General features: G+C 39.0%; 1 protein-coding gene across 2 annotated transcripts in view; it reads right to left on the bottom strand.

The window, feature by feature from the left end:
- Positions 1-12,217, bottom strand: part of LDAH (lipid droplet associated hydrolase) — a 93,720-nt gene extending 81,503 nt beyond the window's left edge. For both annotated transcript variants that reach the window (XM_087716965.1, XM_087716966.1), the window contains exons 1-3: positions 12,070-12,217; positions 10,202-10,357; positions 3,747-3,881 (exon numbers count right to left, since the gene is read on the bottom strand). In XM_087716965.1, coding sequence (XP_087573091.1) covers positions 3,747-3,881; positions 10,202-10,357; positions 12,070-12,106 — 328 coding nt within the window. In that variant the 5' untranslated portion in view covers positions 12,107-12,217. The remainder of the gene's footprint in view (positions 1-3,746; positions 3,882-10,201; positions 10,358-12,069) is intronic.
- Positions 12,218-12,528: the final 311 nt, after the last annotated feature.

Genomic DNA, 12,528 nt, shown 5'->3' with positions numbered 1-12,528 from the left:
TGCCCTTCCCAGCCCCCAGGAGCACTAGGCATGCCTTTTTTTTTGACAAAAAGGGTCCATCTTTGCAAAAAATGGACCATTTTTTGCTCATTTCCCCCCAGGAGCACCCTACAAGCCTCCTAAAGGCTATGCCTGCCCTTTTTTTTGGAAAAAAAAATGGGCCCATTTTCGCCTGTTTTTTTTTTGTTAATTGCCTCTTCAAAATCTTGGTGCATCTTATACTCTGAAAAATACAGTGTGTCTGTTTATACACACACACACACACACACACACACACACTATAACACAAACATGTATCGTGACCCCATGGACAATGTTTCTCCAGGCCTTCTTGTCCTCTACCATCCCCTGGAATCCATTTAAGCTCATGCCTTCTGCTTCAGTGACTCCATCCAGTCACTTCATTCTCTGTCGTCCCCTTCTTCTTTTGCCCTCAATCTTTCCCAGCATTAGGCTCTTCTCCAGTGACTCCTCCTTCTAATTAGGTGGCCAGTGTATATCAGTATAAAATGTGCACCATATATCAGTATAAAATGACATTATCTTTTGGAATAGGAATTGACCAAAAAGTTAGCACTAGCAAATTTTATCTTTCGCACCTCTCCCAAAAGGGCCACTGGCAATTACACCCTTCTATCCCTTTCTCAGGTGACCAGCTCAACCTGGCTCAGGCACACCCACGCACCTTGGAAGGAATTACAGGCTTTAATTAAAAATAATAGTCATTAAAATACAAATCAACTTCAGAGTGAATATAAAACTTAGTCTTGGTCTCAGAAGCATCCACCAAACATGCTTCTGTTCACTTCCAAAGTTTCTACCATATTCCCATTTACACCTGATGTTATTAATTATATGAGAAAACTGAACTGGACTAGAGTTAAAACTGCAGGAAAGAGCAGACTTCTGTGTGATTAACATAGCCATATTCATGCACTCTCATGTAAGATATAAGACAATTTTTTGCTGAAGTCATCATTTTGCTCGTTGATAGATCCCTACTTAACAAGGAAACTGTCTGGACTCAATAATATAGACATCAAACTTTGGAAGAAATTGCAACAATAGAATGTTTGATCTATATCTCTAGAACTATAGAGGGCAGAGGAATAGCCCTAAAGAATAGGACAAAGAGCTACAACTAAGGCAATGATAGGACAAGTTGGGCTTGAATTCATGCCAAGTAATATTTGAGAAAACAATATTGGCCCCTTTCCTAGTTTCCACAGAAATAAATTCAGACTTCCAAGATTCTGTTACTATAACTATTACAATAAAAATAGCTGTGACCTTTTTTTGGCATTGGTTTCGTAGGTTTATTTTATAGCAGGGGTGACCCAATCTTTCTGTCATCAGGGATCAGTTTTGTGAAAGACAATTCTTCCACAGAAAGGTGGGTGGTTTCATGCTCAACCTAGATCCCACGCCTGCACAGATCAAACTTCACTCGCTTGCTTGCCACTTGTATAACCCATTTCCTAACATGGACCAGAACCGGTCTATGGCCCAGAGGTTGAGGACCCCTGATTTAAAGGGTTGATGAAGGCAAACCACTAAGTCATTATCACACAAAGAAATTACTTTTGTTAATCTTGATTTTATAGAAAGTGGCCCTAGACGCGCACCTCCCTTCAACTATAAATTCAAATTTGGCTGTCCTACTGAGTATAACAAGTCATGGCTCATAGCTACCAAAGGGGAAATGTAGTCCCAAACAATCCCACTATACATGGGTAGGCAATCTTACTAACTGTGCTAAATTTCAGCTCCCTGACTAATATATCTATTAGTCAGGATGGTCTCTTGTGACGAGCCGATAGACAGAGAAAGGAAGCAGTATGCTTCCTCCCATATTTGGGCATACCAGGGGTAATAATATGTAATACAGCCCAGGTTCGAATCCCAGTAAGGGTATGGCTAGCTGATGAGAGCTAAATAGCTTGAAATAGATCTATACTAGTCTCCCTTTATTTATTTATCAGCACAAATACAACACAAATGTAACAAAGGCAACAGTAAAAATATTGGGTTTCTGTCTGGATGGTTTCTTGTGACGAGCCGATAGACAGAGAAAGGAAGCAGTATGCTTCCTCCCATATTTGGGCATACTAGGGGTTGTGACACTAAATACATACCTATTTCCCTGGCTCAGCTGATAAAGGAGGAGAACCTTGTGGCTTAGTGTTAACACATCTGCCTAATATGTAATACAGCCCAGGTTCGAATCCCAGTAAGGGTATGGCTAGCTGATGAGAGCTAAATAGCTTGAAATAGATCTATACTAGTCTCCCTTTATTTATTTATCAGCACAAATACAACACAGAGACACAGACACAGACACACACAAATACATACATACATACATACATACATACATACATACATACATACATACATATATATAGAGAGAGTTACAACCTCCGGTATGCCCAAATATGGGAGGAAGATCACTACTTCTTTATCACTACCCTTTATTTATTTATCAGCACAAATACAACATATATATAGATATAGATATAGATATAGATATAGATATAGATATATAGAGATATATAGATATATATATAGATAGATAGATAGATAGATAGATATAGATATAGATTAGATATAGATATAGAGATAGATAGATAGATAGATAGATAGATAGATAGATAGATAGATAGATAGATAGATAGATAGATAGATAGATAGATAGATAGACTTCAATAATGAAATCTTTGGTTGAAAATGACAACTAATTTGAACGTTTAATGTGATTTATATAATAAACTGCCTATGGAGCCTGATTATTGGTACACCCATGGGTGTGTTAGTGTGTGTATATCCTCACTGTGTACATTACAGAGCATGAATTTAAATTCCATCAAGATTAAGGCGTTGTGGTACACAGAATAAAAACAATCAATACCAGAATGGAATTTTACAGAGTATTCTAGAACGCTCTGTTCCTTCTCAGGCTGTATAATTCTAGCTGTTCCTGGGTGTGGTAGTGATTTTCTGAAAATTAATTCTCCAAACTGCAAATGGTTCTGACGTGTTCAGGGCAAGGTGTGTGAAGGAGATAGGACTAGTTAGGTCTAGAACTGCTTCTAGTTCAGAAAACTAATTCCTGAGAAACCACCAACCCCTTCTAGAAGAACTGGAAAGCAGGCTGAAAATCAGCAGAGAAAATTTGGGGGTGGGGGGTGGGGAAAGCCTGCAATTTTGGGTTATTCTGACATTCTTCCATTCAAGTACATACCAATCAGCCTCCACCTTTGGCAGCTCAACTATAATTAGCTTAGTTGCTTCTACCTGAACTATGCTAAGTAGGTCCATAATAAATGGCAAGAAAAAAAAACCTGCCTTTTACATTGGCTGTTCTTTGGAATGATCTATCACCAGATGTACCAGTTAGAAAGGTGGTTAACACCTGGATCTTCCACCAAGCTTTGTGACTAGGTTGAGGTGAGTACCCCTGGGAAGGTTGTTGGCATTTTCAGTGTTCAATATTTAAGGTTTAGTATGTTTTATATATTCTTTTTAATTGGGGTGTATTTTGCCTAGCCTCAGAGTTTCAATGGAATAGTCTTATAAGCAACTACATAAATATTAAAACTAGCCTTAGACACATAAATGAAAACATCAGTAAAATCCATGGCACCATTTTCATACTATTAAGTACAAGAGATGTTGTCAGCTGATTTATATAGACTAAGCATTCATCAATGATAAATAATCTAATAGAAGAAAGATGTTCAACCTACCTTCCTTTCTTTTGATTTCAGGAGGACTTTTACAATGTCCACCATGGCTAACGGCCCACACGGGATACTGCTGATTCAAACTAAAATATAAACTCTCAATGAATATCCGGTAAAAGCCAGCCAATCCTGGATTACCTAAAAAAGACAAAAATATACTAAAAGTATTGGCCACAAGTACAACACAATTCATTAAGTTTTATCTTGTATCTTGCGCAAATTATATTTATCAAATATTTTTCACCTTATGGACTATTTCAGAGGTGGGTTCCTACCAGTTCGCACCTATTCGGTAGAACCGGTTCGTCAAATCTACCGAACAGGTTAGAAGAGGTTCTACCAGTGGACATGGAAAGCAGGCCACACCTACAGAAGAGGTTCCAAATTTTTTTGAAACCCACCACTGGTCCTTGGATATGATTATTCTACACTATCATGCTCATATTTATAAAACTCAGTGCCTCTGTGAAAGGAAAGGATGACTACTGCGTTTGTGGTGCAATCAGAACATTGTGTGTGTTGAAGTTGTTTTAACACAAATCAAAGATGCCTTTTAAAAAACAAGTTTACATCATATTCTTATGCATGCCAGTGCTGTGTGTGAGAGGTAATTTAAGGTGGTTCTGACAAGTGTCATTAGCATCTTCATATCCGGTCACATGGGCAGCAAGCCACTCCCATCCAGTCACATGGGCGGCAAGCCACTCTCACAAAGGAGGCCACACTCACAGAGTAGGTTCGAACAATTTTTGAAACCCACCACTATTTATACATATATGAACCTGGAATGAAAATATACCTTAAACTGTGTGGCATTTATCATTCTTTGTCTAAAAATAATTTTGCAACTCAGTAGGCAACTTACCAAAGATTTACCCTACAATCCTACATAAATGAGTTTTCGGGGTGGGGGGAAAGAACTTAATTCCTCCATTGCATTGCTTTACTATAGAAACGTATAACCTCTCCAGCAATGTAGTCTTCAAATATAGTATATTATCCACATTTTTCAAGTTCCTTGGATATTTTTTCCTGAATTAGAGCAGTTAACTTATTTGAAGGGGGGAGGGGGATTTATTAACCAAAACATTTTTTAAAAGATTTTTTTTAAATTCACATGCTATGCATGTATTTCTAAAATATGAAAAAGAATGTATTTAAAAGAACTGAGTTAAGTAAATGCTCTTTGAATAACATGGTTCTTGTCTTTTTTTTAACTGATATTCTTTGGAAGAGCCAACAAAGGTAAAACAAAGATTTTATGCTGTTAAATCCTTGACAGATTTTCATTCTTCCCCATTCATTTCACTGGGGGAGTATAGAATATTTGTCTCATTTGTATCAGCAACACAGTATCATTTTATAGTCAATGACTTGCAAAGAAATCAACATTTGTTAAGCTTTGTAGTCAATCTTTCAGTGTAGATTTTAATACTTGTGATTTTTTTTTCCTGACAGGGAAGATTTCTATCTTCTGATACAGTGTATCACTACCTGAGTTTTTCTTTATATAATGGACAAAATAGGACAAAATACAGCATAGGGAGGAGCAGAAAAAGAGCAATTATAAAAGATAATCATATAAATCATTTATTACAACAGCTACTGATACTGAAACATACATTGAACGGGTAGAAACAAGGAGCACAAATGTAAATACACTTTTTAATGAAGACAACAGAAATGCTGTCAAAAAGAGCACTCAGTACCCTTAGATTGCTTATTCAATTGCCTTTGTTCTTTTAAGCAAGACAAACACTTGTCCAGTGTTTCTGCCACAAAATGTGAGAAAATTGTCCTTGGTAGCATAATGAACAAATTAACCTAGCGCAAAGTAAGGACATTCATTTTACAGTAGTTTGTAGCACTACGGCTAGTGATCTGTATTGGGCCTAAGGGTGGCTAAAAAAGGAATTTAAGGTGTCTGGTTCCACAAGATTAAAATCCAAGGATACATTCAAAGCTCTGTGAACAGTCGAAGTTATCACTATTTCATAATCCCATTCAAAAATCTGATATGGCCCCGTGTAAAACTTTTGAAAATAGAAACTTGGGGACCAATTGTTATTTGCATTTATTGCCCTGTTCAAAATAGACATCATGCAAAATCTCAACTACCCAGCTAAGAAAGAAAGAGAGAGAGAGAGAGAGAGAGAGAGAGAGAGAGAGAGAGAGAGAGAGAGAGAGAGAGAGAGAGGGAGAGAGAGAGAGAACAACGCACCTTACATTATTCTCTCTCATATAAACATATTCATTTATCTTCCATGTTTAATATTAAGAGCCCAAGCTAACCTCCATGACACATAATGTAGTAGAAGAGATAGAGAGCCTGCCCCAAAATGCTCCATACAACAGTCTTGTTCCACCAACTCCATTGAACTCTGAGAAAATCATTATACATTAGTTCAGTGCCAATGTCCTAATAGTTCGACTTAATGAAGAATAGGTGGGGACTTTTCTCATTATTGTTTTGGCATAGTGTATTGTTCAGGGTAATGAAGTTATCCCACATCCAGATGCAATGGTTTGAAGAGCAGACAGCTAAATCAATTTTGGAAGTGGCAGTCTTCAGTTTTTTGTCACTGGGAGTACTTGTTGGGAAAAGTCTAATCCTGGGAAACAACCAATGACCCAGAAACTATCGTCAGACACATCAAATGTTATTTGACTGTGAAGGAGTATATCATATACATGGCAACTTAAATATCTGGAAGAATGCAGTGAGACCAGCTATTTGGAACCTCCAACATTATTGGAAAATCAAGTTCCCCAATTTAAAAAAAACCTGTAAAAATCTATACTTTAAAACAGCACCATCTTCTGGCACATTTGTTTTTACATTATAATCAGAAAGCACAATTGTCTTAGGCATTTTTAAATTTTATTTAGTTTGTAATAAATGCCTATTTAGCAGTTCCTAACAGTCTGACATAATGTAGAATAGGCTACATTTTCTGTTGAGCAAGAACTGCTTTGAACACATATATCTCATCCCAACTTTAAGAGAGATTACACTGCAATGTTCAAACAGTGAAACAAATGAGTATTGCAAAAGCTTTAAGAACACTTCTGGCTTTTAGCCACCTCACTGTATTTTTGATTTTGTCACAAGTCGTTGTCTATAAAATGATACTGTGATATGATAGAAGAGAATACTTTTAGCTCAGGGTTGAATTGATTCTCTCTGTGCTTGGTTGTTTTCTTGCAGACATTTCATTACCAAACTTGGTAACATCATCAAATTCTACTTCCATCATTTTTAAGATCGAATGCTTCAAATTTCATTTAAGTGCAGTGTGACAACACAGTAAACCAAAATGCAAAAGAAAGCTTAAGAATTCCTTGCTGTTATGCTAAAAAAAAAACCACATAAGAATATGCAAGCTTAGGAAATGCTAGTCGTCTTCTCATCACAAATAAAGCTGATCAACATCTCTTTGATAGGAGAAAGGACCAGAAACCTTTCCTTTGAAAGGTCAGATAGAGCACCAAAAATTCCCAAGTACAAATGTAATTGTTCAAAGATCATACAACTCTTACATACAACAGTTTCTCCACCTGATACTGTTTCCGATTTAATTTCCAAAGTGACATTTTAGTTTGGCAGGTATTACAGCCATGTATTACTGTAACCCAGAGACATTAGGGAGAGAAGGATGATGCCATGGAGAATGTGCCTACAATTTGTACATGCAGTGTATATCATTACAATACATCTGGATATTTTTTCTTGTATGCATGCTTTGTTGCACGGTTTCATATCCTAGAACAACAGACTAAGAGATTTAATAAAGTATCAGATATTTTTGGCAACAGGCATCGTTTTCATTCATTTGATAATTTCACACGATTTCTCACAAATTTTCCCATGTTCTCCCAAAGGTGCTTTTTCAGGAGGCAACTGGGTTTTCTTGTTTTTCTTTAAAGACATTTTGCTTCTCATCCAAGAAGCTTCTTCAGCTCTGCCTGGATGGTGGGGAATGGAAGGTTGAACTATGCACTTTGGGAGGAATACCCTTCGAATGGTGTGGAAGTATGAGTGGATTTACAGAAAAACTACAGACTACAGGAACCATTTGTGCTTCAGTTTGAGTTGCAGATAACACAGACTCATTCCCAACACCCTGAGCCTGTCTTCAACAGGGAAGGGACACCCTTCCATTCCCCACCACCAGTCAATGCTGAAGAAGCTTCTTGTCTTCAAAGAAAAAACAAGAAAGCCCAGTTGCCTTGTGAAAAAGCACCTTTTTTTTTACATTTTACATTTTTACATTTTATTGACATTTATAGGCCGCCCTTTTCCCTAAGGGGACTCAGGGCGGCTTACATTTCATAGGAGGGGAGTGTAAGACAGGACACAAAAGAAATGTGAAAAAAGGAAAATAACCAATAAAACACAACATTCATTCGACATTCGGGCGGGGCGAGATTAGGATCTTATCCCCAGGCCTGACAGGATAGCCAGATCTTGAGGGCTGTGCGGAAGGTCTGGACGGTGGTGAGGGTGCGAATCTCCACGGGGAGATCGTTCCAAAGCGTTGGAGCTGCAACTGAGAAGGCTCTCCTCCGCGTAGTCGCCAGTCGGCACTGACTGGCGGATGGAATTCGAAGGAGGCCTACTCTATGCGATCTGATGGGACGAAGGGAGGTAATTGGCAGAAGGCGGTCTCTCAAATAGTCAGATCCACTACCATGAAGGGCTTTATGAATGGTGAGTAGCACCTTGAAGCGCACTCGGAGATCAACAGGTAGCCAGCGCAGCTCACGGAGGATCGGTGTTATGTGGGCGAACCGCGGTGCGCCCACAATCACTCGCGCGGCTGCATTCTGGACTAGCTGAAGTCGCCGGATGCTCTTCAAGGGCAGCCCCATGTAGAGCACATTGCAGTATTCCAGCCTAGAGATCACAAGGGCTCGAGTGACTGTTGTGAGAGCCTTCCCATGTATTCTCAAATACAAATTTTGGAAGCTGCTCTGTGATGGGTTAGACCACTGAATCACTGGAGTGCTTCCCATCTTTATTTGGGAGAACCCAGAAAAATTAAACTTCATTGGGATTCTACCTCTGAACTCATGTTCCTTTCAGAGACACTGCTGACCATTCTGTTGAAATCAGAAATAGTAGTTGGGAATAAATGAATGTATTTATTTAAAATTATATTCTACCTTTCATTTTGGAGCAGAAAGTGGCATGCACGGTGTTTCTTCCTCCTTGCTCTTTCTCAAAACAGCAACCTGGTGAGGTTGGTTGGGTTGAGTGAGAAACACTGGCTCAAAGTCACCCAGTGAAGTTCCATGGCTGAGGGTGGACTTGAACCTTACTATCATTATTGAGTCTGGAATTAAGTTGTAAATCTTTGGAGATGTAATCAAGGCATCACACAACCATTTTTATGCCAATCATTAAGCAAATGATACAGTCATTAAATGAATATGGTGGTCATTAAATGAATCTTTTTCCCCAATGGGCGATTTTTGCTGGAAAGTAAACGCCAGAAATTGGCAAAAATATCACAAATTGTGGTTATGTGATCAAAGAACACTGAAAACTTCACAAAGCTAAGCCAACTGCCAAGCCTCCAAAATGCAATCACATGTTGCAATGGTTTTAATTCCATACCAAGGTTGTAGTTGTAAGTAGCTCTGGGAAATCCACTTTGAATGGTCATGAAGTAATTGATCATAAGTTAAGGATTTATTTTGTTTGAAATGTATGTTGCATAGATACTTATGAAGGAACATGTTTGTTCCTGGATCTGCATATTTTGTTCCTGCTTAGTTCATAATGTCACGATATCCAATTTTAAAGCCTTAATAACCCTTTAGTCTGAACAGCTCACTCATCAATAGAGATGCTTAAACTTGAGAAAATAAGTTTATCCTTTTTTCAATGAGAAAACTAGAACTCTAGGCAATATCTGTTCACCTGTGGCCACTATATTCAATCACTAAAACAGAAAAAAGCTTTTCTACTCCAAAACCACTATCTGACAATAATCATGAACAATTCCAGCAGGAAGAAATAGATACACTTTTAGCCTTGCAAGACATTGAAAATTTTACTCCACTACTATAATAAATATCCCCCCCCCTCCAGTCTCATGTCTCTGCTGTTTCCCTTTTTAAAAAAGGATGACTTGATTATAACTGGCCTTCTCCTATTCTGCAGAATTGTCACTTAATATTCTTTACCCCATAACTGAGCAACTAAAATGAAAATGACCCTCATACTAGCACCAGTAGCTCCATAGGGATAAATCAGAAAATGTCCCTTGGGTTTTTTCCCCCTTCCAGCCAGTATCTCAATCCTTTATCACCATATCCCCTCTGCCCTTTCAGAATAGAAGTCTTTATTAATTTGTTCTATGGAATTATACTCAAGCCTTCCCCTTTCCATTTTCTAGAACCGATTCGATCAAGACAACGTGTATATCAAACCATCCCCATGTAAAACTTACCAGGGATAACTAGAAATAGAAGTCTGGGTGCCGGTTTATCATTCCAGAGATCTTGCCAAGGGCCACACTTGAGAATCTGTGTCGGGGTTCCAGAAATGTAAGTGAACTCTTCATGTATCAAATCTTGCTCTTTGGAATCTGAGTTCATGCTTGTTGCTGAAGAGAAAATAAAGAGAGTTTAAAGGTAGCCAGTTAGCTATGAATAATCACTGGCTTTATAAAGAAATGAACCTGCCCACAATTTTCTGGTCAAACAAGATACAAAAGGAGTTTTGTCAACTCCTACATGATGTTTTCAGAAATTCTCATGTAGGGAGTAAGTAAGGTTAACAACAGCTTCCTATGTTATTAAATGCTTGCAGAAGAGGCACTAATTCTTATCAGAATTGCAACTTGTAATTTACAATATGAGAAGCACAGAATGTAATGTTTGCATAATGTAAAACAAAGCCTAGTCACATTGTCAGATCAAGCATCTGATATTTTATTGCATGTGAACTGGGGAAAAAAATCAATTAGCAGGATAACAATTGAAGGCTTTCATTCCTAGTACATTAATGTCTGGAAAAGTTGCTTAAGCAAATTAATGTAATGGGGAAAAAAATCAGACTTATTTTAAAACTTTGTCAAGGAAAATAATTTCTCAGATTTAATTTGCCAAATTCAAACTCTTCAGTGCCAACTTTTTTTTATGAAAAAGAAATACTTCAATCAATGGGATTAGATCAGGCCTGGAGGGAATCCACTCCATTTGCTCCCTATTGGATTTTGAGACTAATCATGTACAATATTGCTTTGGAGGAGTGCTCCTCCTGCTCCTTGCAAATGACATGGGGGGGGGGAGATATTCCTTAAGATTACCACGAAAGAGGAAGGGTTAACATTTCTTTTAGAACTCTGACACTCTTATCAGTCTTCACCAGTGAATGCCTTTTAGTAATACAACCAGAAAATATCATGGCACTATTTGACCCTGAGTATATTGTTTGCTGCATTTGCAACAGTGAGCCCCATTCCTGCCACGGGAGAAATCAAACAGGGAATTATTTCCAGCTCCATCCTGAGGGAACAAGATACAAAATTTCTCTTCGGAGCAATCAGGATGATGCAACCACATCATGCAAAGTCTGATGTAGTTTATTCTTGCAGAAGATTTAATAATCTTCACATTATTTTACTGTACCCCGGAGCCAAGTGATAATAATAATAATAAAAAATCAACATCACAAAACCCACTTTTGCCCCTCTCTGCAAATTGTTTATTCTTAACAGCTGAAAGAAATTAGTCCAGAAATTAGTAATGAAGTTGCCTCTTTCCTGCTCCAGAGCAAGATGAGAACAACAAAATGCTCTTCTGTAGTATTTTTTGGGCTGAGTCATAATACATATGAAACCAAAGGAGGAGACCAGGTGCCCCACCCACCCCCAGGGACCACGCCCACCTCGTGGCCAATAGTGTTAGGCTAATGATCACGGGAACAGTAGCCAAAACAAAACAGCATCTAATCCAAAAGTGCAGGCCTGTGTGTGTGTCTGTGTGTGTGTGAAACAGATGGAAATATTGCACTTAGTGTAAATCCTGAGCAGGAACTTTCTTTGGTTCACCAGATTGCCTGGCTTTACTTTGCTCCATCAGCCTGGTTATTTCAACTAGAGTTCCATTATTAGCCTGGGCTCAGTGCAACGATGACCGCTTGGTAGGCTGTTGGCCATGAACTCCAGAAAACAAGCAAGAGGCTTCTCTGCCACCAGCATCACCCTGGAGAAAGGAGGTGGGAAACGGGAGGGATTAATATCGGTGGCTGCAGAAGAGGAGCACCGGAGAAAGGCGGGGAAAAAAAAATCCAATCCCTTGGCCAAAGACGTACCTTCCCCATTCAGCGGCTCTCGACCGGCTCCCAGCATCTCTCAGGCAGGGAGAAGAAGCTTCAGTTTCTCCCACGCAGTAGCCGGGCGGAAGTAAAAACAGTAGCGAGAGCTTCCGCGGCTCTTCCGCCCGGCTGAGACGTAACGGGGCGCCGGGAGTCGAATAGTGGTAAAGGTTCCGCCCCCTCCCGCCTCCCGCCAAACACCGCGAGGCCATTGGAAGGAAACAAACGTTGAAGTCCGTTAATTTGGATATTCAGAGCATAGGTTTACCTTTGGGCGCGCCTTCGCTTCTGATGCACGCATGCGCAACCCTCACTCTATGCCTTGGTGGCGACTTTCCTGGTTTTCTTGTAGTTGCGCTATGTTAAAAAACTTGGATGTTCTGTGTCTGTCAGTCATCTAGTCCAGTGTTTCTCAACCTTAGCAACTTGAAGATGTCTGGACTTCAACTCCCAGAA

The sequence above is a fragment of the Thamnophis sirtalis genome, unplaced genomic scaffold (genome assembly GCF_051295495.1).
Source record: "Thamnophis sirtalis isolate CommonGarterSnake01/CBP01778 unplaced genomic scaffold, rThaSir2_p1.2 scaffold_5, whole genome shotgun sequence".
Taxonomy (NCBI): domain Eukaryota; kingdom Metazoa; phylum Chordata; class Lepidosauria; order Squamata; family Natricidae; genus Thamnophis; species Thamnophis sirtalis.
Note: the sequence above shows the minus strand (reverse complement) of the source record. Positions and strands in the feature narration are given on the sequence as shown.